Source organism: Pogona vitticeps, chromosome 1, assembly GCF_051106095.1.
Source record: "Pogona vitticeps strain Pit_001003342236 chromosome 1, PviZW2.1, whole genome shotgun sequence".
NCBI classification, from domain to species: Eukaryota; Metazoa; Chordata; class Lepidosauria; order Squamata; family Agamidae; genus Pogona; species Pogona vitticeps.
The window spans coordinates 166,301,806-166,327,398 of record NC_135783.1 but is presented as its reverse complement, the minus strand read 5'-3'; the positions used below and the strand labels follow the sequence as shown (position 1 = coordinate 166,327,398).

The 25,593-nt window shown below is 40.8% G+C and overlaps 1 protein-coding gene across 8 annotated transcripts in view; it reads right to left on the bottom strand.

The window, feature by feature from the left end:
- ITSN2 (intersectin 2) overlaps positions 1-25,593 on the bottom strand; it is a 137,374-nt gene that overhangs the window by 11,846 nt on the left and 99,935 nt on the right. For 6 of the 8 annotated variants that reach the window (XM_020796749.3, XM_072976725.2, XM_072976716.2 and 3 more), the window contains 8 exons: positions 21,572-21,693; positions 20,033-20,139; positions 18,045-18,228; positions 17,469-17,567; positions 17,122-17,289; positions 15,191-15,403; positions 13,941-14,062; positions 10,900-10,982 (listed from right to left, as the gene is read on the bottom strand). In XM_020796749.3, the coding sequence (XP_020652408.3) occupies positions 10,900-10,982; positions 13,941-14,062; positions 15,191-15,403; positions 17,122-17,289; positions 17,469-17,567; positions 18,045-18,228; positions 20,033-20,139; positions 21,572-21,693 (1,098 nt within the window). Of the gene's footprint in view, positions 1-10,899; positions 10,983-13,940; positions 14,063-15,190; positions 15,404-15,622; positions 16,148-17,121; positions 17,290-17,468; positions 17,568-18,044; positions 18,229-20,032; positions 20,140-21,571; positions 21,694-25,593 lie in introns of those variants that run through there. The other 2 variants (XR_012080246.2, XM_020796752.3) reach the window with 2 other exon arrangements.

Sequence of the window (25,593 nt, the reverse complement as noted above, 5' to 3'; positions counted from 1 at the left end):
TTGTAACTAAAAGGGAATTACTTGCCTTAATTGTAATTTGTAAGAAGCTTTGAAAATGCTTTATTGCTATGCTCTTGCATCAAACTGACTTTATTCTGTAAATCTATATTTTTTCAATAAAAAGACCAATTATAAAATCTTTTGGTCTCTTGAACAGTGAAGCTGACTTTGCTATACCTTGAGGGGGAAGCAAGGCCACGTTACGCTACTGAGTCCTACCTAACTGAGCAAGGTAGATCTTAGGACTACAATGCTCATGTGTAACTCCTTCTGAGCTTTCTTAAGGGTCAGCAAGTAACTTTTTAGGGCAGACCTGTAAGAAGTTTGTTTTACGCCCTGGCTGAGGTCACCAGGACTTACCCAGCTGCATAGGGGTACTCAGATTTCCAATTACTCTCTGTCTGACTGACCAAGTTCTCCCTCACAGGAAACTTGGTTGTGACATGGTGGGGTGAATGCATGTGCTCTTAGCTCCATGTACTGACATGGTTGGCAGTGTGGGAATGAACACACATGCTGTTAGCTCCATGTGCTGACATGGTTGGCAACACATGTGCTGTTTTATTTTAGTAGCAAGGCAGGAAAGTATTCCATGTGCCTTGATAGTTTTTCTGGTACTTTTTCTGTGATCAGCAGCGTAACAGAGACTACGTGTCTTGCTGTTTGATCCTGGTGCTGACGAAATAGCAGAGGAACACGGACACGAAGGAAAGTGATTTACATGCCTCATGCTTGTCAGTTTAGCATTGCCTGAAGGCAAAGTGTGAAGCGGGTAAGACTCTTAGGAGCTCCATGCTTTGTGGGCAGTCGCTGTAAGCAGTAAGCTTTTAAGGAAGCCCTGCAGTTCAATCACAGTGACAGATAATCTCTCCCCTTATCACAACAATACACCCACAACAAAAACACACTGATCACCATTATCACCCATCTCCTGAAAAGGACAAAGGCTGATCCAACAGCTATAAATACTCAACTCCCAAACAAACTGTGCCAGAGCACAGAGTGCCACTCCTTTCCTCTGAAGATGCTGGCCACAGAGACTGGCAAAACGTTTGGAAAAAAACAACCTTTAGAGCATGGCCAAAGAGCCCGAAAAACCCACAACAACCATTAACGTATTACCTTCTATTTGTTTGTTTGTCTTATATACCACCCATCTAGAACATGTCTACTCAGGGTGGTTTATACAAAAAACAAAAATACAGGTATAATAAATGAAAACATGAATACATGAAAAGATGGGGCCCAATTTACTACAAGAGTAAAACAAAATAAAACAAAACAAAGTGATGGCTGTTGTGAAGGCTTGCCCGTAGAGCCAGGTCTTTAGTTTGCTCTTGAAGGCCCTCAGCGAGGAGGCCAGGTGGATCTCTAATGGTAAGTTGTTCCAGAGACGAGGGGCCACTGCCACGAAGGTCCAGTTTTTAGTTTTTTTTCCCTTCGGGACTCTCTTGGAGTTAGGCCCCTCAGCTAACCAGCCTGGCTGGAATGGGTGATATGGGCAGAACTAGGTGAAAGAAGGCACTCGGCCAAGTATCGAGGCCCTAAACCGCTTAAGCTTGGAGATTCTGGAGATTGGATTGTGATTAATAATAAACAATGTTGATATAATCAACTGGTGGCAGTGAAATGACACATAGCTTGTGCCCTTCGATTGGTGAAACAACCAAGGGACAGGCGGGAATGTGACAAATTTGTCATGTTCCGCTTGTCCCTGGGTTGTTTCACCAATCAAAGGGCTCAAGCTACATGTCATGTCGCTACCACCAACTGTTGATTACACCAATGTTGTTTATTATTAAAGACAGAGGTCCAGGCAATGTGTCATTTTAAAAAGAACCAAATAGAAGTTGTTTATTATTACAGGTGATGAAGGTACAAGCCATGTTTTTAACTCTTAAATCATCCTACATCATACACTCCCAACCGCCAACTTTCTCTCCTCACTTCAAACTCCCCAAATCACCAATCCTCCAATCTAACTTTCCAAATCCTCTAATTTCCAATTTAAACTCCCAATTAAGCTTCTAGAGGGAAGATTTTGAGGTCTGTCTCCATCAGATTGTATCTCCATCAGATTGTATCTGCCTGTAGTAGTGACAAAGTTGAAACAGTTGGGCATGTTCATTTACAGTGGTGCCTCAACTTACGAACATCCCGACATATGACCATTTCGAGTTACGACCAGAAAAAGGCAGGGAAAAAAGACTGGGAATTCAAATTGCTAACCATTGGTGGTGAAGAGGCTGCTTCTTTGTAGCTCTTTCACCCCAGCGATTAGAGAGTGTGCGTTTGGAGGAGGCTTCGGACTGCCTGGTAAGGTAAGGTGCTGCTTTCTACGTTTTAAAAACTGTTCTGGGTGGGTTTTGCAGTGTAGTTATGGGCTGGGTGGTGGGATTAGGTTTCTATGCTGTGATGGGTCTTGCAGGGTTTGTTGGTTTTTTCCCCTCCATTTCCAATGGGTCTTATGGAGTTTGTTTGCTTTTTTGCTTTGCTTTTTTTTTCCATTTCCAATGGGTCTTGCACGGTTTGTTTGCTTTCTATTTTGCTTTTCCTCCATTTCCGATGGGTCTTACATGGTTTGTTTGCTTTCTGGTTTGCCTTTTTTGCATTTCCAATGGGTCTTGCACAGTTTGTTTGCTTTCTGCTTTGCTTTTTTTACATTTCCGATGGGTCTTGAGGGGTTTGTTTGCTTTTTGCTTTGCTTTCCCCCCATTTCCGATGGGTCTTGCACGGTTTGTTTGCTTTCTGTTTTGCTTTTTTTGCATTTCTGAAGGGCCTTGCGCAGTTTGTTTGCTTTTCTTTCTCCCCCCCCCCTTTGGCTGGAATGGATTAATCGCTGTTACATACAGCTATGACATCACCTGCCCGTCACTGCTGAAGCTGTGTGTCATCTACCAATGGCGTGATGGAGGGTGGGACATAAGGGGTGGAGTTGTTGTATATAAGGGGAGTGAATGGTGTGAGGGCTTTGAGATAGGGCTTTGAGATAGGGCTTTCAGATAGGGAGATAGGGCTTTGAGATAGGGTTGAGATAGGGAGATAGGGCTTGGAGATACTGTGAGATAAGAACTGTGCTATATAGTGAGGGTCTGTGAGAGTGTGTGTGTGTCTGTCATATTATTATAGTGATTGCTTTATTATTTATATTCAAGTGATTTACCATTCCTTTTGTTAGTACACAATAAACCTAAGTTTTTATTTTGAAATCATACTTTGGCCTGAAGCTTCATTTGAGGGAATGGTTGGTGGCAGTGGAAACAAAAAGTGATTGAGTGTGACCTAACGGCCCCTTTGTGAGGTAGAAGGAGGTTGTTACAATAACATTGGTGTCCAGTGGCGGGATACGAGTATTCCAGTAAAGCCTTGGCACAATCGTGCCCAGAGTAAGGGTCTTCAGTTAGGGTCATCTGAAGTGGAGAGTGTGGGTCACCTTCTAGGGCTTGGCTCAAGGGGAGCAAAGCCTAGTAGAGGGGCGCTGAAGCTTCAGAGTGAAAAACTGAGACAGGGGAGCTCTGTGGAGTCCATTTTGTGTGGGGAGAGTGGCCCAAAGCAAAGGCTGTGGAGTTTTGGCCAGCGTGTCCTGAGTTTAGGGAAACTCTGAGGGGACATAGCGAAGGCCAAGGGCAGCAAAACTGAGGGGTCTCCGTTTGTACAGCTAAACCTAGGTCGAGGTAGCTGTGTGAATTCAAGAGTGGTGCCAGAGGCAGCATAATAAAGTAAACTTTGTTTGGCAAGAGGCCCAGCTTAAGGGGCAGAAGCATAGTTACAGTTGCTAGCTGACAGTGCTGGAGAAGGCTGCAACTTTATAACACAGACCAATAGCACAGGAAAAAAGTGACTTTAAACCAAGGCTTGAAAGTTGATATAAGAGCCTTTGGTGAAATAAAATGCCCTTAACCCGAAGTAGAAAAGATGAACTAAGACCATCTGAAATGGCAGCTAGTTCAGATGAAGAGATTAGTGGGGGAGAGGAAAGATTTTCCTCTGCTCAAGAGGAAAGGTCCTCTAGAGAAGATTTAACAGACCTCAGAAAATTTGAGTTAGCGCAAGCACATGAATACAGAATGAAACAGCTAGAGATGGAGGAAAAAAGGAGACAGCTAGAATTAGAAAAGGAGGAAAGAATGAAACAGCTAGAATTAGAAAAAATGGAAAAGGAGGAAAGAATGAGACAGAGAAAACTTGAGGTAGAGAAAGAGCGGATAGCTTTTGAAATCAGGAGAATGGAATTAATGAACCAGAACAATAACAATAATAGAAATTCCAACTCTGAAGAAGGGCAGTTGTCAAAAGCAGATCTAAAGAAATTCCCTACTTTCAAACAGGGAGACTGTCCAGAAGCATTTTTAACTCTTTTTGAAAGAGCGTGTGCTGATTTTTCAGTCAGAGAGTCAGACAAAATGATTATTCTGAGATCTCTAATTAGTGGAAGCCTCGCTGAGGTTTACGCCGAGATGCCTATTGAAATGATTAAAGATTATTCTGAATTTAAAAAGTTGGTGTTTGCCAGGTATGGCATCAATGCAGAACATCTGAGGCAAAAGTTCAGAACACTAACAAAGAAACCTAATGAGTGTTACTCACAGTTAGGGGCCAATTTGGCTAAATATTTAGATAAATGGTTTGCACAGGAGAAAGTGGAGACAATTCAGCAATTGAAAAATATTATAGGTTTGGAACAGCTTTATTCCCTTCTACATGGTGAAATTAAATATTTAGTCAAAGACAAGAAACCTCTAGATTTGAAACAGACAGGGGAAATTGCAGATTTCATCTCACAAATCAGAAAACCTATGTATTCTGAGGGAAAGAGTATGAGAAAAACATGGGAGGACTACAATAGATATCCCAAGGGACAAGTTAAAAGCCAGCAGAAAGTGGGCGGTCATTTTGTGGGAAAGCCTTCAGAACAGGGCCAAGCCAGAAGCCAGATTTTGGAGGGAAAAGAAAAAGGGGCTGGAAAGGGTCCATGGAGTGATAGAATTTGCTTCATCTGCCATGAAAAAGGCCATATTGCATCCCAATGTTATAAAGCAAAAGAAAATAAAGAAATTTTACCTCAGAAAATGAATTTAAATAAGACTAAATCTGTTTACTGTATTCAGAAGGGACAGATAACTCCACCAAGGGAGGAGGAGTCTGTTGTCATAGCAACGCCAACAGAGGTCTCTACAACAGATGAGTTTAATGAAGATAATATTCCTGTGGCTGAAATAAGACATTGTCTACTTATAAGAACTGATCCCCAATTATTTGAAGCAGCTGGTGATAATATAGGAATTTTAGAACACAACTATTTAGCATTAAGAGACACGTGCTCTCAGGTTACACTGTTATACCACAAAATCACATCATACCAAATGAAAGTATGACAATTAAAGGAACAGGGGAAGAAATAGTGATTTTGCCTGTAGCAGAAGTGTTAGTTCGTTATAAGGGCTGGCAAGGAAATTGGCGCGTAGGAATTTCCTCGCAACTGCCTTCAGCTGTACTTATTGGGACAGACCTCTCTGAGCATGTTGAGAGAGTGTTAGTTCTTACACGTTCACAACAAGACCAAACAGAGGCAGCTGAAAAAGTTACTGACTTTCAGGAGGGAGAAAATGAAAATATACAAGTTGAGGCATTTTCACTTGAAATACCCCAAAGCAGTATATTTTCCCAGGAGCAGCAAGCAGATCCCACTTTAAAATGTTGTTTTGAGAAAGTGTCAAGCCTGGAATTATCCCCTGAATCCCCTGAAAGGTTCCTTATTAAGCAGGGTTTACTGTATAGAGAAACACTGATGAACATTTCAAAAGGGGGACATGAGATTCGAAGCCAGTTGGTAGTGCCTGATAAATATCGCCAAATGATTTTAGAAAGGGGACATTCTGATATATTTGCTGCACATTTAGGGATAAATAAGACCAAGCAGAGAATAACTCAAAACTTCTATTGGCCAGAAATAGGAAAACAAATTAAAAATTTCTGTCAGAGATATGATGTGTGCCAGAGACAGGGTAATAACCGTGACAGGACTAAAGCTAAGCTGTGTCCATTACCCGTAATCTCTACACCTTTCAAATGCATTGGCGTGGACATTATAGGACCGTTGCCTAAGGTCACAAAAAGGGGAAACAGATATATTCTCACCATTGTTGACCATGCCACAAGATACCCTGAGGCGATTCCTTTGAATAACATTGAGACCCATACAGTGGCTGATGCACTTTTAAGCTATATGAGTAGAATGGGTTTTGCTTCAGAGATTGTAACTGACTTAGGACCATCGTTTACTTCCAAACTTATGAAGAGACTATGGCAGATTTGTGGTATTAAACATTTAGAGACTTCCCCATATCATCCGCAGAGTAATGGGTTAACAGAGAAATTTAATGGAACCCTTATGAGAATGATTAAAGCCTATTTAGCAGAAAACCCAAATAACTGGGACCAGAAATTGCAATTATTGCTATATGCCTACAGATCAGTCCCACAAGAGAGTACCGGGTTCAGTCCTTTTGAACTGCTATTCGGGAGAAAAGTGAAAGGACCACTTGATTTGATTAAGCAAAATTGGGAACAGATTGTAGAAGAAGATCCTCAAAATGTAGTCTCATACATAGACACATTAATGAACAACCTCAAAAGAAATTTAGAGTTGGCTGCTGAAAACCTGCAAGCCCAGAAAATTAAACAAAAAGTTTGGTAAAAAGGCTAGGGAACGATAGTTTAACCCTGGAGATGAGGTGCTGATGTTGAGGCCCATCAAGGGGAACAAACCACAATTGAACTGGACAGGACCTTATAGGATAATTTCCAAAATGAGTGATCTTAATTACATTATTGAAGGAGATGAACACCTAGGCAGGAGGGTAGTTCATGTAAATGCCATCAAGCCATATTATAGAGAGGAAAAGAGAGTGCTTTTTGCAATGAAAGCAGCTGATAAAGAAGAACATGATTTGCCATACTGGGAAGGAAGGGGTGAAATAAAGTTCAACCCAGAGGAGGTGAAGATCAGCCCTGCACTCACCCTAGAACAGCAGAGGGAACTAAAGATGTTGGTTACTAAGTATCAACAGGTCTTCTCAAGCAAGCCTGGTTTAGCCAAGGGAGTGATGCATAGAATAGATACTGGAAATGCACCCCCGCAGGCAGTAACCCCATACAGAGTAACCGGACCTTATGTAGACAAGGTGCGCAAGGAGCTGGATGAGATGCTAAAAGAAAATATTATTGTACCATCGTCTAGCCCTTGGTCTGCTCCAATAGTTTCGGTGGACAAACCGGATGGAAGCATCAGGTTCTGTGTGGATTACAGAAAATTAAATCTAGTAACCAAACCAGATGCTTACCCCATGCCCAGACTTGACAACCTGATTGAAACCATTGGGGGTTGTCGATACATTTCCTGTTTAGACTTGACTAAAGGGTTTTGGCAAGTGTGGATAGACCCTAGAGATCAAGAACAAAATGCTTTTTGTAGCCCTTTCGGCTTATTCGAGTTTCGTGTCCTCAGTTTTGGCCTTAGGAATTCCCCAGCTACATTCCACAGGCTGATGGACAAAATTCTGCAAGGGCTCAGTGCATTTACAGTTGCCTACATTGATGATATAGGGATCTTTAGCAACACCTGGCAGGATCACCTGTGTCACCTAGAGTTAGTACTGTAGCGGTTGAAAGCAGTGGGGTTAACAGTAAAAGCAAGTAAATGTCAGCTGGGTAGCCCCGAGATGAAATATTTGGGTCATATGGTAGGGGGAGGTGTAATCAAACCCCTAGAAGCAAAGGTAGAGGCAATACGTAATTGGCCTAAACCCAATACCAAGAAAAAAATTAGATCCTTTCTTGGTTTAGTGGGATACTATAGAAAATTTATTTCCAGGTTCAGCGAAATTGCAGCACCGTTGACTGAGCTGACGAGGAAAAGGAGTGGTGACTGCATCCCATGGTCCAGTGACTGCGAGGAGGCGTTCGGGAAGCTGAAGGAGGCGTTAACCAACCACCCTGTGTTGTGTGCTCCAAACTTTGATAGGGAGTTCATCATATACACCGATGCATCCAACGCCGGGGTAGGAGCCGTGCTGTGCCAGTGTGATGACAACGGAAACTAGCATCCTGTGTCCTACCTGAGCAAGAAACTTCAGAAAGGCGAGAAACACCTGTCGACCATTGAGAAAGAATGTTGGGCCATCGTGTACGCAGTCCAGAAATTAAAACCTTACATCTGGGGGAGACACTTCATTCTGTGTACAGACCACTCACCTCTGATGTGGTTAAAGACTATGAAGGCCCAAAACAGCAAGCTAATGAGGTGGGCTTTAATTTTACAGGACTATGACTTCGAGGTTAAGGTGGTCAAAGGGACTATGAACTGTGTTGCTGACGCCTTATCCCGAAGACCAGACGACGACAGATGAAAAAAAATTGGACTCTTGAAATTAATAACTGTGTTTAATAAGTTATGAAAATATGTGGTTATTGGAATATTGTTCTGTATATATATATGCAATTGATTAAGTGTAAATATATTTTGAATAATATAGTTATGTAAGAGTGTGCCTAATATGTTAATGGTAAGTGTTAAAATGTGGGGAAAATGTAATGTTTGATTTTGTTTCCAGTTGTTTTGGGTGAAAAGCACCTTAGCTTTCCCCCACAAAACAACTTTTAAAGGGGGGAGGTATTGTTACATACAGCTATGACATCACCTGCCCGTCACTGCTGAAGCTGTGTGTCATCTACCAATGGCGTGACGGAGGGTGGGACATATAGGGGTGGAGCTGTTGTATATAAGGGGAGTGAATAGTGTGAGGGCTTTCAGACAGGGCTTTGAGATAGGGCTTTGAGATAGGGTTGAGATAGGGAGATAGGGCTTGGAGATACTGTGAGATAAGAACTGTGCTATATAGTGAGGGTCTGTGAGAGTGTGTGTGTGATTGTTATATTATTATAGTGATTGCTTTATTATTTATATTCAAGTGATTTACCATTCCTTTTGTTTTTACACAATAAACCTAAGTTTTTATTTTGAAATCATACTTTGGCCTGAAGCTTCATTTGAGGGAATGGTTGGTGGCAGTGGAAACAAAGAGTGATTGAGTGTGACGTAATGGCCCCTTTGTGAGGTAGAAGGAGGTTGTTACAATCGTGTTTTCAATGGGTCTTGCAGTGGTTTGTGTGTGTCTGTGTGTGTTTTTTCCTTTGGCCAGAATGGATTAATTGTATTTCAATGCATTCCTATGGGAAATGGTGCTTCGACTTACAACTATTTCAAGTTATGACTGGAGTTCCGGAACCATTTAAGTTTGTAAGTTGAGGCACCACTGTATATTGTACTTGCTATCGGGTCTTACGTATGGAACTTTTACTTCCTATCATCAACAACAACAATCTTTATTTGCGGTCTCTGACCCATTAAAATACATACATGTAATATTTAAAATGAGTGGAGACAGTTAAAACATTTCAAGACGATTAAAACAGTATAAAATGAAAAGATAGATTACCTATATGATGTTTTCTTATATTAATGTTATATACCAGCAGTCAATCTTTATTTTACAGTCTTGGACCCCTTAAAATACATACATGTCAAATTTAAAATGGATTGAAACTATTAAAACATTTATATGTAAATCTCCTGGGAGATCAGAGGAGTGTTATGTACAGTTGCTGCTCTTTGTCAATACCCCTTGTATTACAAGTGGCAAAATTTTGCGCTGCAGTGATAGTTATTTGTGACCAGATGTCCGGGTTGCGATCTAAGACGGACAATATAATGCTTTTATGCTGAGGATTCACTTAAAAGATAGAGCCAGCTTGCTGATTATGATGTTACAAATTTGAAAGAAGTTCATTTATCATGTTTTTAAATGGAAGAATGTATAATTCTGCATAATTTTATGAAATTACAGTTGTATGTATTTATTTTATATTGTTTCTGGTCCTGCTGCTCTTTAACTATAATAAAGTAATCCTAATCCTTCTAATATATAAATCTGTCTGGCCTGCTTGGAACTGGATACCTAAGAGGCATACAGTGGTGCCTCGCTTGATGACATTAATCCGTTCCAGCGAAATCGCTGTTAAGCGAAATAGTTGTCAAGCAAATTTTAAAAACCCATTGAAACGCATTGAAAACCCTTCAATGCATTCTAATGGGCTAAATACCTCATCGTAAAGCGAAGATCCTCCATAGGGTGGCCATTTTACAGTGCCTGTATAGTGAGGAATCCATCCTAAAGCACAGCGGGGAGCCATTTTGCACAGTGGGCACCCATTTTAGACCTGCCGATCAGCTCTTTGAAAATCATCGTCTAGTGAAAAATCAGTTCCTGAAGCAGGGAACCGATCATCGTGAAGTGAATTTTTCCTTTTAGAACATCGTTTTGCGATCGCAAAACCCTCATCATCAAGCGGTTTTGTTGTTTAATGAAGTAATCGTTAAGCAAGGCACCACTGTATATCGTCATATATTTTTATTTTCACCAATATTTCCTTATTATGTAAGCAACATTATTTTTTCAACATTATCAGAAGAACTGCCACCCAAAAAAGATCTAATCACACCTTATAATTATGTGTGATGAAGTCACTTCCAACTGATTGCAACCCTTGTAGGGTTTTTGAGGTAGATGAGGTGCCATCTTCCCAATTAGTCTTCATGGCTAAGCAGGGATTTGAATCCATCTCTCCTGAGTCTTAGCCTGATACTCACACAACATCACACAAGTTCTCTATCACCCCTTAGGGATCACAAAACATGGTCTGAGAGTCAAGAGTATGTGGACATATAAATTCAAGCAAAAAATGTCCATGGAATCATTGATAAATCCTTCCAATCACATTAGAGCCCAGTAGTGTGATACAATCAACTCCTAACAATTCTAAATAATCAGTGTTAAGCACCTTGATAAGCCTTTTCATGTTTCTTCTTTTCAGTTTCAATATAGTGTTCTGATGCGCTCTTAATTTTCTGGACCCAGGCAGTTCTGCAAAAACAAACACTTTCAATAAATATGCAAAGAAGGTATCAGTGCCACTCAGAAACAGATGTGCAAGGATTTGTCCATTTTCTTATTAATTAACATTATTTCAGGCCAATTTTAAGAGTTATATGTCCCTAAAGCAACAAAGAAGATCACCCATAGGAAACACAATTGAAATAATCTATACACATGTGTCCTGATGGAGGAAACAGTCCCTTTGGAATGGTTATGCAAACAACCGGAGGCAAACTGTTCTGGATTCAGAAGTCACTGCAGACATTATCAGTTGCACTCTGAGTCATGCAACTCATCATGCAACTGATAATATCTGCAGTGATAGCTTAATTTAGGGCAATTCACCTCCACAAGTTACATCATTTGTGCTACACCAGTGTAATTAGGCAAGAGGATTTGGGTTGCTGTTGGTAGCAAATGCTGAAGAATTTTAAGTGTGTATCTACATGATGCTACTATAGCAGATGTTCTCCTTTGATACCCCTTTAAGAGCAATGGCTTTGTTCTCTGGAATCTTAGGATTTGTGGTTGATGCGGGAAGAGCACTAGGCACTCTCGGAAGAACATTCCTTAGTCCAAGCCAAGTATTCACAAACTGGCTGAAACCCACGAGAGAAGCATGCTAATCTCATCCAATCTGTCATTACCTCCACTCTGTTAAGAGTGACAGTGTGAAAAGTTGTCTCTATGCCCCATCAACAACCCTGATTTTCCAGAGTTCACACTCATCTTTCTACTTGAGAAGAGCAACAGAAATTATGAAGGAGGGGATTGGGCTGGCACACTCTGCTTCTCATAGGTTTACTTTCAACCAGAAGGCCATATAGGGCTTAAGGGCCTCCCCTCACCAAAGGGCAAATCACAGGACTCTTGTCGAAATGAGCTGTGCTATTTTAGGTGGTATCAAACTGCTATAACTGTGTAGCATAGAGTGAGACTTAGAAAACCAAGGGGGGTTTAAAGCGTAAACAGCCTGGTCAATCCAGTTAACAGGCAGAGGGTCCTTTGTATATTTAAAAAGAGCAAAGCTGATTTAGCTTTCTTATAATTACTGGTTCTCACAGCTATTGAAATTCTCATTGTTTTCAGCACACCTGTGTTACCAATTACATGCTGTCCACTGAAACTATAAACATATTGCCACTGCAGTCAACAATGCATGGCTCCCCATCATTTGAGGGTCTGTTGAAAAAATTAGAATTTTGATAGTGTGTCAGGCGCCCTCTCACAAACTGTCTGCCAAAAGTGGTTTGCCTATTCACAAACTGGCTGCCATTATGGATGTGGCAAAGCATAAAGCAACAGTTTTCCAGAAAGCAACCCAGTGTGGCTGAAAGAAAAATAAATTGCCTCAGAACCAGGACAAAGTTGGAGCATGGCATCCAAAGCACAAAAAAACTTTCTGGAGTCCACCTGAACAACTATTTTTTTCAAAAGGCACAATAAAATACCTATTTTATAGAAGACAAACTTGTTATGTTGACCCACATACACAAAAACAAGGAAAAACACAATCTTGCAAAACAACCAAGCTAGCCACTGTTACCTCAAAACACCAATCAAGGCCCATCTATAAACCACATAGGGAAAATTAAACCTTCCAATCTCCCCAGACATTTCCTACCATTGTCCCTATTTATATTTTTCTTGGATACACTTCATCATGATGCTGGGTGGGTTGCAGCCTTTAATCAGAGCATAGAAAAGTTAATTGGCTGAACTGAAGCGATTCTGGGAGTGGTAGTCCTAAAAAAGCAACATTTCTAAGCATTGTGAAAGCCTCTGGTGGCCCCTTGGGATCCAGAGGCATTCTTTGAAATAAGTGGCACTGAAGGCCTTATTTATTTTATTTATTATGGTCAATGACCAAGAAGATAAAAATACATTATTTAGATAAAATCACATAATATCAGAGACATTGGAAAAGAGTGCTGTCCTCTGAAGATGCCGGCCACAGAGACTGGCAAAACGTTAGGAAGAGCAACCTTCAGAACACGACCAAAGAGTCCGAAAAACCCACAACAACCACATTGGAAAAAATTTGTCACAATCAATGCGCTATCTGGCTCTTTTAGGACATTGAAGTTAAGAAAGAAGTTCTTAGTTAGCCAGGGGCATTGAAGGGTATAAAAGCTTTTAAAATATCACACCAGTCACATGATAGAAGAAGAAATTAAGAGACATATATAACAATCACTATGCCACCCCAACTCTCCTAGAAAGTAAAATTGAACAAGAAATCTCTAATGGGTGTATGTGTGGTGGAATTCAAAGACTTTACATGGTCAGGAGTCTGCGGCAAGCTATAGCAGCTGCTCAGTATTTGACCACTTTAATAGTAATATAAGAAACCTTATTGGACAGCAGCAAAACAATACAAAATTTGTTGGATCTCCCCAGAAATGTTTGAAAAATAGGAGAGAGAAGTTCCTTGCAGAGATCTCGATAGAAATGACAGTACAGTATAAAAGAACATGTCCCACTGTTTTTACTTCACCACGATTGCAAGAACATAAATGATAAGAATAGGGTATGCCCTGAAATCTCCCTTCCAAGAGATTAGAAGGCAAAACAATAAATCTGGCTAAGGTAAGGCATTGAAAGCCATTGGTTTACTCCACAGTCAGTTTGTCTACCAGGAAAAGCTCATTTCTTAAAAGCTTCAAAACAAGAGGTATCTTGTTTTTGGGAGGTTCCTGTAAACAAAGTGGTTCCCACCACATCCTTTTGGGGTCACAGCTGTAATCACTAGGGATCTCATAGTCACTGAAATCAGTGGAGGGCCTGAACTAGACTGAACAATACAAACGGGATCGATAAAATTAAAATTAAAATGAAGCTCTGTGTGACAGTTCTAGAATACATTCCATCTCTTTGTAAGTTATTTTTCTGTGTACCAACCCAAGCCCCCAACTTCTCTTTGAGACAAACATTTGCTGAGCTTACCTCTCATTGATGCTGTCTGTTTTTAGTGTGTAAACTCTGTCAATGTGGGAGATATGAAAAACTGGTTCATCACCAGAAGGATCAGTTGGTAATTTTACTAAGACTTCGTTAAGAAAAATAGGCTAGAAAAAACGCAAAGACAATTTTAATTATAGAAAAAATGTTTCAATAAGTTGGAACTGACTGAAGCAGTATCAGTGAAATGGGCTATAAGAGGATCATTGTGCAAGATAACCTACTGCCATACTGGGGAGAATGGACAAGTGTGGGAGAATACAGACTTTCTACCATCAATGGAACAAGCTATCGTGCAAGCAAAATTCCCCTTAATACTTGATGGGATGATACAGATGATATTCTGTCACAGACTAACACCATAGCATTCACTGTAAGCTGATTCTCAGGTGGTAAAGACATTTTTACCAACTTGTAACCCTGTTCAGGAAAATCTAAGATTTGTGAAAGAGTAAGATATCCATTACTTTGTCTGAAAATATTTCTCTCTACCTGTGTTTATACTGGATTTTTTTCCCATAGAGTTTAGTACCTTAAGCTGTATTCAGCCACTCAAAAAAGGGTAAATAAGGAGGGAGTTCTATCTGCATACACCCCTATCATTGTTTGCCATCCATTTGGTTCACATCAAACAGTACCAACAGTGATCTAAGCCGCAGTCTATATACTCATCTGGACAGGCCCTAATGTTCTGATATATTTTTAAAAAAAATTCTAAAAGACAGATGTTAATTATAGAGATTTGGCTCATAATAAGAACATTATTAAAGTCCATTCAAAATATCATTATCAGTTGCAGCAGTAGCAGCAGCACTGGGAAAGTGACATACTATATTAGGGAAGTACTAGTAGTACTAGTAGTACTAGTAGTACTAGTACTACTACTAGTACTACTACTAGTACTACTACTAGTACTACGACGACGACGACGACGACGACGACGATGACGACGACGACGACGACTACTACTACTACTACTACTACTAGTAGTAGTAGTAGTAGTAGTAGTAGTAGTAGTAGTAGTAGTAGTAGTTATTGTGGCACCTTAAAGACTAACTGCTATGTTTTAATGGGAGCCTTCGTGTACAAGTCCATTTCTTCAGACATAATATAGTTAACCTCACCTGTATATCAGATGAAGGAATTGTAACAGTTATGATTATTTCCTTTAAGAAAACAGACCCCATTTCCTCCCCATTCCAAATGCTCAACAACGGATTCTTCCATTTACTCACCATCTTGTACATTTTGAACTGAGAGTTTGATTTTGGGCTGAACAGTTTATCTGATCCTGTAGAGACAAACTGCTTGACCATGTACGTGAGAAGGAGGAAGTCATTGAAGAGAAAGCCATATAGTTCTTTGTTGCTCTTTGTCTTGTAGAGCTTCCCACTATGCAGAAGTTTCCGTGGTCCAAGACAGTTGGTCAGAGAATTAAAAATCAGTTGCTAAGAGGGAGAGAAAATTAGGACACCGACTGCTCCTCACCAACAGAGGTATTTCCACTTAAAACCAAAGCCATTTGGCTAGTTTGAACATATGTGGGTTTTTTTTCTGTACCAATGCTCAAGATTAGGACAACTTGAGGCAAATCTCCTACAATGTTCACTTTCTTCTGTCCTGACTACCGCCTGTGCCTCTACCTATTATTCTTTTTGCCTAGCAACTTCCTAAACTCAAGTAAACTATTTCCTGTGGCTTGGAAGCAGGCCATCATGCTGGTTAAGTTGATCACTGTCAACTGGTCAAGTACTGAACTTGTATTTGTTTGTTTAATTTAATTTAATTCAATTTAATTTATATACTACCCATGTAGCCAGAGGCCATTATGGATGATTTATAACACAATTAAACAATAAAATATCACTATAAATATAAAAGTCAGCATATTAAACACACTATAATATAACAACAATTAAACTATTACACATTTACACATTAAATATTTACTCTGACTCTTTTACACTCTATTTTCAGAAACTAGACTATACAGTGGGCCGCTTTGGAGTACCATAATAGTCTCTGAGTGCCATTTGCCATGTTATAAGCTAATAGAATTTATAGCATTTAAAAGTAAGATGATGTAAAACCTTTGCCTGGAGACTTAGGAGAGCACAAGCCAAACATCTTTCTGAAGAACTGTAAATGACCTTCTATATATTGAGATTTTGTGGCTGGGGAAACTTTCAAACCTGACAGAAGAATGGCAAGTTGAAAAATTTAGAAGCTTTAATCAATATCTAAACACAAAAAAGAAATATTTCCAAGGTTAAAAAAACAATTTGTTGTTGCCTTCATGGCAGAACAAAAACAATTCTAAGCAATATATGCATACGATGAGAAAAATAATGGCAAGAAAAGCTACCCTCATAATCAGCCACATTTCTAATACTGATGATTTCATTTAAACGTTCTGAAGTGAGAACCATAAAAATTGTGTCACTTCTGCACACCCAATGTTTTAAAACATATCTGAAGAAAACAGCCAAAAATGATAAAATATCACAATTAAGGATTCAATTACACATGAGGAAAGAACCCCGTTATACATATTCTTTTCACCCCTTTTTTGTACCTATACATTTTTCCCAGTGGCCATGTGGTATATATATATATATATGTACAGGCAGGAGTGTTTACATCGTTTTCAAGGGCATCACTACATTTCTTTCTATTTGAACCATTTGAACCAAGCTACAGTGCTCTTTAATTTTGTATCATTTTCTCTACTCTTTATTGGGACAATCAAGCCCCACCCTTGTCCTTTAAAAAAATTACCAAAGTGATGTATTGATAGAGCCTTTTCTTCTCCTCTCCTTTTCCTTTCTCTCTTTTACTCACTTCCTAGCCCACCCAAAAACCTGTGAGTGGTGTTTAGTTATGCATTGCTTGCAGCAGCCAGGAAGCAGCATTTTAATGTACTGTTGTTACTGCTGTTGTTTCATATTATCTCAAAAACAATGATCAGCTCCAACTCTTCACATTTTGTCCTCTTTTAATGTTCACAGTGGACAAATCTCATTTTAATATAACCCTAGAAGTAGATAAAGATTTCCATTTAGTTGAAAGTAGCTCTTATTCCTCAGGTTGGGATCAGCATAATGGTGTACTTAAACTATATGCATGGCTTACTGAGTCTTCAATACACAGTCCAAGCTAGAGTTACCTCAACAAGTCCCTCGCACTGAACATGGGACTGTATCCACTCAAGTCTGTCTGAATTTTCCTTTTCACGCACTCCCTCATTAACCTGAGAACACAGTTCTTCAGCACGCTCAAGAGCCAGCTTGAGATTGTCGTGATCTGGGTGAGTTTCAGGGGAATTCTCCAGAATCTAATTGGGGGAGGGGAAAAAAACCAAGTGCAATTCAGTGTAAGAAAATGCATAGGTACTTCAAGAAAATATCTGTGTATACACCCCATTATCTCTACATCACTCTGCTTACTCTAACACAAACAGGGGACTTTCTGACTACATTCAGTGTTCCAGAGAACAAGTAATTTGATACTCACACTCTTGATGAGAAGAGGATAACGAGTAATTCTTTGCATAGGTTTCAACAGGAAGCTGGAGAGTGGCATTCCTTTACAGCGAGGGTCTGATGCTAGTTTCTACAAATTAAGCCAGAATTTTAAATAAAGACACTACATTACTACAAGGTGATAAAGACACCTGCAACTCACTAAAGACAAGGACAGCCTTTAGTTTACAGATGTCCTCAAAGGGACTGTCACATATATCCCTGTCTTACAAACAAATAAAGACAATCAAAAGAGACAGAGCTGGAGGTAACTTCCATTTACACTAGCGAAACCTTAGGAATGGGCTAAGAGTTTGAATGTTGTAGCCATCACTACAGCCAGCAAGCGGTTTGACATTGAGAGGAAAGTGCTTCTCTGAGGGGCAGCTTATTTGGAAACCACTGATTCAGTATGATTCTTATGTGCATTTGCAGAGAGTGAGCACATATGCCCAAGGTTGGTTGGTGACTTGTTAAAACAGTTGTTAGAAAGCTAGTATTATATTGTCATCTGCCTCATGAAGAGAAAGAAAAGAAGACTGGATTAAGAAGCTACTGAACAACTTACTTTCATGAATTCTTTGAATTCTGACTCTTCGTCTGTCTTCTGCTGCAAGAGCACAGCCCCGTTAAGCTGGCAACTGCAAAATCGGACATAGGCCTGCATGTGGGAGAGTTCAGTAGCCAATATGTCTCCAATCATCTGCACAGGCATCTTTTCACCCCCAGTCTTCTTCCGCACACGGAGGGCTCTGTCAGTTAAAAGGATAAATAAAGTGGAATCAATTTGCTCCTAATGCTTACAAAAAGGAATAGAAGCGAACTGCAAACTTCTGGAACACCAATATATCAGACAAGTGGGCTTGAAATGCATAAAGAATCCAGGAAATATTGCCACCAGGAAAATAATTCAGAACCTGTATGCTACCTCCAGAGCTGAGAAAGATTACTTTTTGGCTTAACCACTGGTTATGATCAATAGAAAGAACTGAGAGAGATAATGCCAGAAGCAGGACTGTGTCAATGTATTCTGGAGTCTCAGGTGAGGCATAATTCTTCCTCTCTCTCTCTCGCACATACACGTGAACTTAAGCAGGGAAAGCCCCAAGTCAATGGACCTAATATAGAGCCTTGTACTGCAGCCAAAACCTCTGCTCACGATCTGGAGTTCAATCTCAGGTAGCTGGCTTGAGGTGCACTCAGCCTTCCAGCCTTCCGAGGTCAGTAACATGAGTACCCAGCATACTGGGGGACCAGTGCGTTGCCTGCATAATTAACTTGTAAGCCACCCAGAGAGTGCTTTAAGCACTATGGGGCAGTATATAAGCAGCATGCTTAGATAAAAAATATCCCAACAATGCTAATCAGATCTATGACTCTTGAGAAAATTGTGTGTGTGAAGGGACTTTTGCACACATACAGAGAAATACAGATATAGCTAGTAGGTTACTTGCTGTAAGAGGAAAAACTTAGCAAATTCTCCATGAGCTTGATGCTGCACTTCAAAACAGGGATGAAATTAGGAAAGGGAAAAGTTCCATTAGCCACCTGGCTGATGGTAGGATGGGCCCGCTCTTGCATCAGAGAGCCTAAGCCCTCTATTTGAACTTCTATCATTCAAGGTTTAAGTATGGAGACACTGACTGAGTTACTACGAAATTAGTGTGTGGTGTGTATGAGGCATCATGTGCATAGAGGCCAGCTAGTGGTGAGACAAAGCAAACCCAACCAGGGAGATTTGTAATGTGCATTGCATGCCCTGCACCTATGCTGTTGCTGGATGTGGGAAGCCAGTGTGCTGTGCAACCAGAACTAAAGGAGTGGGGAGGGAAGGAGGAAGCCATGATTGTGGGTCCTGCCGACAACTGCGCCATGCCCTTCTCTGTTTTCCACAAACTGAAGAGAGCCTGAATCCAAGAGTCATTCTACAAATCTGGCCTAAGGTTCTAAACATGTAGGGAACCCATGAATATAAGTAGAGCAGGTCTCTCACTCCAGACTTTTATCTCAAATTGCTGCCTCCCACCTCCTTTTTTGCCTCTCCAGAGAGTGCTGTGGGAAGACACCACGTGGCGGCAGCCTCTTCTGCATGCCAATCAGGTGAGCTGATGGTATTCTTAAGAGAGTCTCTTATGAAACATTAACAGTCTGCAAGTTTGGTGCAGGACAGACAATTCCTCAGATAATCTTTAGGGCTCTAAAGATTCAAAATTATTATCTTGAACTGGGTGCAGAAAATAACTGGCAACCAGTGCAAGTCTTTCAGCATCTGCACCAAATGTCTCCAGCTACTCTTCAAGATTAAGTCCCCATGTAGAGCCTCTTGCAGTAGTCCAAATGAGATGTAATTAGGGAAGGACAAGCACTGCCAAATTGGGTCCACTCACAAGAGATTGTAGCCATTGGAATTAGCAGAGCTGTGGAAAGTCACTCTTTGCTACTGTGTGGGAACCCAGTGATAGTATAGAGTAAACTAGTAGTTTCAGGGAAAGTACATTTTTTTCCTTCTGGGACAGTGAACAATACAACAATTAACACAACAGTAGCAGCACTTACTTTAGTAGTTTTGTATTAGACATTATGAGCTCCTTCCAGTTGACAAAGATTAATCCCATTTCAGCTTCTGAGAGACAGCCTGCTTCGGCCATTTGTTTCTGGAAAACCTGAAGCCAGAAAGATGCAAGGATATGAAAAGAAGTTTTAAATGCAGTGACAAGCTTTTAAGAAGTTGTAGTTCCCTCCTAAATGATGAACTATTTTAGAAAGATCATGAGCAACTTAGGCCCTCTAACTTTCAGCTCTGCTGGGCAGGGCTCCGCCTCTCGTGCGACTTTGCCCCCGAGGGATTACCTGGGGCCAGGTGGACCAGTATTTAGAATCAGCAAGACAGAACTTGGAGCCACCAAAGCAGTCAATTCCATAGATATACTTTGACACCCAGCAGCACTGGTCCTGGACAGGAAAGCAACGAACAGCCAAAGGAGGAACCTAGGTAATACTGGCTGCCAAAGCTGCCAAAGAAAACCACAGCAATAAGGAAGGCATAACACAGAGAGTTGGAAATAATAAGAAAGTAGAGGTGTGGAGGCTATCCAGACACTTGGCTGAAAAGATGTCTGTGTCATGGGGTTGAAGGGTTAATGGACTACACTCCTGTTGAATTTGACTTGAGAGTTTATCCTGTCCATAAGTCTATAGTGTTCTGATGTGGGAGAGCAGAAGAATAGAAGACTGTGTGTACCACAAGTAGCCAAAACCTTCAGGAACAGGATCACGAAGACTGAAGTTACTTTCTCAGTCATAAAACCAGAAGACATGTTGCATAAAAAACAGCAGCTTGGGAAACAATTTCCCTTTAATTTAGACAATGTGGTAATTCTTAGGGCTGCAGAAGCTTACTATATGAAAATGTATTGTATGCACTCATTACACCTATACTTTTGTTGATTATATAGTAAGACTTCACCCTTGCACAGCTTTCTTTTGAGTAACTATGTTTTGATGGCCTAAGAAAACACTGAAGATATTGTATTTTTCCGTGTATAAGACACCCCCATGTATAAGACACCCCCCACTTTTCTAACCCAAAATTAAGAAATCTAAGTTGGGCTTAGTAAGTGTAGGGGGAAAGGGATCAAAGCACTGCAGGATTGCTTTGATCCCTGCTTTCTCCTTCGTGCTAAGCCCCGTGGGGCTTAGCAAAAGGAGGGGGAAAGGGATCAAAGCAATCTGGCTATTGCATGATCGTTTTGATCCGTTTCCCCCTTATAGAGCCATGGGATTGCTTTGATCCTTTTCCTCTACACTTACTAAGCCCGATGGGACTTAGTAAGCAGAGGGGAAAGCAAGGATCAAAGCCATCCTGCAGCACTTTGATCCCTGCTTTCCTTTTACTAAGGCTTAGCAAGTGGAGGGGAAAGCAGGGATTAAAGCCCTGCAGGATCACTTTGATTTCCCCTCCACTTGTTTTTCTCTCTCCATGTATAAGACAACCCCCAATTTTTAGTATAAAGATTTAGACAAAAGTATAGTCTTATACATGGAAAAATATGGTAATACTTCAGTGAGCATCTTTTCAGTCCAAACAAATATCACCTCGATAACAAGTTGAAGATCATCCATATATTTTTCTTCTGTTTGGATCAACTCATGTATATAACCTTGCCTTTTCCTTTCCATGGGTTGCATTCTGTCAAGGCTTTGGAGATCAGCACACCCTATAAAGCAAAACATTTCAAGTTACTTCTAGCTTAATTACAGGCTCAGCACTAAAATGAAATGTCAAAATCTTCTGGTGACTTTAGAGGAGAAAACTGCCTCCGAAATGGAGATATATGGACAAAAAGGTGCTTGCTATTAGCTTACTCCTTTACTCTTTAGAGAAAAAACTACAATCCTGCTGACTAGAGGTGGTGTGCAGAAGGATCATGCAATAAGAATAATACATATTACAACAATTGTGCCTAAAAGATATTTCAATAGCATTGTTATTGTTGTTGTTTAGTCATTTAGTCATGTCCGACTCTTCCTGACCCCATGGACCAGAGCATGCCAGGCCCTCCTGTCTTCCACTGCCTCCCGGAGTTGGGTCAAATTCATGTTGGTAGCTTCGATGACACTGTCCAACCATCTCATCCTCTGTCATCCCCTTCTCCTCCTGCCTTCACACTTTCCTAACATCGGGGTCTTTTCCAGGGAGTCTTCTCTTCTCATGAGATGGCTAAAGTATTGGAGCCTCAGCTTCAGGATCTGTCCTTCCAGTGAGCACTCAGTTTTGATTTTGTTTAGAATAGATTGGTTTGTTCTCCTTGCAGTCCAGGGGACTCTCAAGAGCCTCCTCCAGCACCACAATTCAAAAGCATCAATTCTTTGGCGGTCAGCTTTCTTTATGGTCCAGTTTTCACTTCCATACATCACTACTGGAAAAACCAGGTTTGACTATGTGGACCTTTGTCTGCAAGGTGATGTCTCTGATTTTTAAGATGTTGTCTAGGTTTGTCATCGCTTTCCTCCCAAGAAGCAGGTGTCTTTTAATTTCATGGCTGCAGTGATCATGGAGACCAAGAAGGCAAAATCTGTCACTGCCTCCATATCTTGCCCTTCTATGTGCCAATAGGTGATGGGACCAGTGGCCATGATCTTTTTTTTTTTTTTGATGTTGAGCTTCAGACTATTTTTTTGTGCTCCCCACTATCACCCTCATTAAGAGGTTCTTTAATTTCTCCTCACTTTCTGCCATCAGAGTGGTATCATCTGCATATCTGAGGTTGTTTATATTTCTTCCGGCAATCTTAATTCTGGCTTGGGATTCATCCAGTATAAGTTAGAATATTCTGGTGCATATAAATTAATATTCTGGTGAATATAATATTCTGGTGCATATAAGTTAAATAAGCAGGGAGACAATATACAGCCTTGTCATACTCCTTTCCCAATTTTGAACCAATCAATTGTTCCATATCCAGTTCTAACTGTTGCTTCCTGTCCCATGTATAGGTTTCTCAGGAGATATGTAAGGTGGTATAAGTGACACGGGGTGATCGTCTGTGTGATGATCACCCCACGTCACTCATGCTATTCATAGTCATGAGCTGATTTGCATGAGCCTATGAGAGGACTGGAGAGGCGGAGTCAGCAGCTACATGAGGTTTGGTGGTAGAAGGAGGGGCCAGATAAGGGCTGGTTAGTCAGAGAGAGAGAGAGAACAAATACTGAGAGAGATAAGCTGGTTAAGAAAATAGATAGAGAAGATGGTAATGATAGAGAAAAGAAGTATGTACTGAGAGAACTGTTGATGATTTGATTGTGTAAAATGTTTATCTGAGAAACCTCTGTTATTATTCAATCTGCTTCACTTCAATAAATAAGTTCTGTTCCTGTTTACAAGACAAGTATTCTGATATATGACATTTATATTGTGGATTGAATAATCCACTGGTGGCAGCGAGAAGAGAAAGCAACACAAGCCTTTGTGACAGCAGGACCAGCAGGGGCCACAAGGGTGGACGCCACAGTCCGCATAGTCAAACTATGTTTTTTCCTGTAGTGATGTATGGAACTGAGAGCTAGACCATAAAGATGGCTGACCGCCGAATAATTGATGCTTTTGAATTGTGTTGCTGGAGGAGACTCTTGAGAGTCCCCTGGACTGCAAGGAGAACAAACCTATCCATTATGAAGGAAATCAACCCTGAGTGCTTACTGGAAGGACAGATCCTGAAGCTGAGGCTTCAATACTTTGGCCATCTCTTGAGAAGAGAAGACTCCCTGGAAAAGCTCCTGATGTTGGGAAAGTGTGAAGGCAAGAGGAGAAGGGGACGACAGAGGATGAGATGGTTGGACAGTGTCATTGAAGCTACCAACATGAATTTGACCCAACTCCGGGAGGCAGTGGAAGAAAGGAGGGCCTGGGGTGCTCTGGTCCATGGGGTCACGAAGAGTCGGACATGAGTTAATGACTAAACAACAACAACATGGAGATGCAGTCAGAGGATGTTCAACAAACTATAGACACAGCATGAAGAATTAATACAACATTCACCAGGAATAAAAATCTTCCCAGAGAAATTCATGTTAAATTAACGAGAAAGATTTTTCAAGATAAAGTTCTAAGAAATATACAAGGCAAGGAATTTAATAGAAAATGTACAGAAATTAAGATCTTGAAACATATTCCGTGGCAAATAAGACAGAAAAGGAGATAATATGCGGAACTGACATCCCTCCTGTGATCAAACTCAATTATGTGGAAGTGGTTGGTGCCTGAAGGTGTCCTCTTTGAATTCCAGAAGCAGAGTTATTATATTAACTAGAAAATGAAGGCAGAAGATTTTATGAAAGCAAAGGAGAAGTGACAAAGGACAAGGACAAGAGGAGAAAAAAGCAGATGAGAAATGAGAAGAGGAGAAATCAAATGGATCATCAAGACCAGAGGCAGAAAGAAGCTTGACTAGAACAGAAGAGCAAGTGAGACACTCTAAAGGAAAGTGCACTATAGAAACAAAAGGATCAGAAGGCAATGAGATTGGTTGCAGGACAATATAACCATAAACTACTGATGGATTTAAATCTGTGAAGCAGCCAGAAACAGTATTGGGAAAAGCCCTTCCCCCTGTCAGCCAGGGAGAGAAAGATTGAATTGTACAGTGGTGCCCCGTTAGATGATGTTAATTCGTTCCATTGAAATCGGTTTAGCGAAAACATCGTCTAGTGAAAAGCCTTTCCCCATTGGAATGCATTGAAACCTGTTTAATGCGTTCCAATGGGGAAAACACCTCGTCGTCCTGCGAAGATCGCCCAAAGGGAAGCTGCTTTGTGAACTGCCGATCAGCTGTTCTAAATCGCTGTCTTGCGAAAAACGGGCCAGAAAACACCCGTTTTGCGAAGATCGCCCGTAGGGAAGCCATTTTACGAACCGCCAATCAGCTGTTCTAAATCGTCGTCTTGCGAAAAAACGGTCCATGAAGCATGGACCAAATCACCGTCCAGCGAAATTCCCCATAGGAATCACTGTTTTGCAAAGCAAAATGGCAGTTGCAAAACGTCGTCATACCGAATTCATCGTTCTGAGGGGTAATCATTTTGCAATGTACCACTGTAAATGTTTTTTGCCCCAAGATATATGCTACCATTGTGAATAATTACTGTGGTTACTACCTGCTGGAAATAAATCCAGATACAGTGGTGCCCCGCATAGTGACGATAATCCGTTCCAATTGTCGCTATACGGATTCCTCGCTATGCGGAACAAAAAAGCCCATAGGAAGGCATTAAAATACGTTTAATGCATTCCTATAGGCAAAAACCTCACCGTTCTGCGAAAATCCTCCATGCGGCCGCCATTTTCGCTGCCCATTTTCGCTGCCATGTGGCCATTTTGGAACCGCCGATCAGCTGTTAAAAACATCGTTATGCGATAATCGGTAAGCGAAACACTTACCGATCATCGCAAAGTGATGTTTTACCATCTAAAACATCGCAATGCGATCTCAAAAACGATTGCAAAAAACACATCGCTATGCGGATTCGTCGTTAAACGAAGCACTCGTTATGCAGGGCACCACTGTAATACTTCCAAGCATGGAAGAGACATCTCCTTTTCACCTACTTCAGTGGAT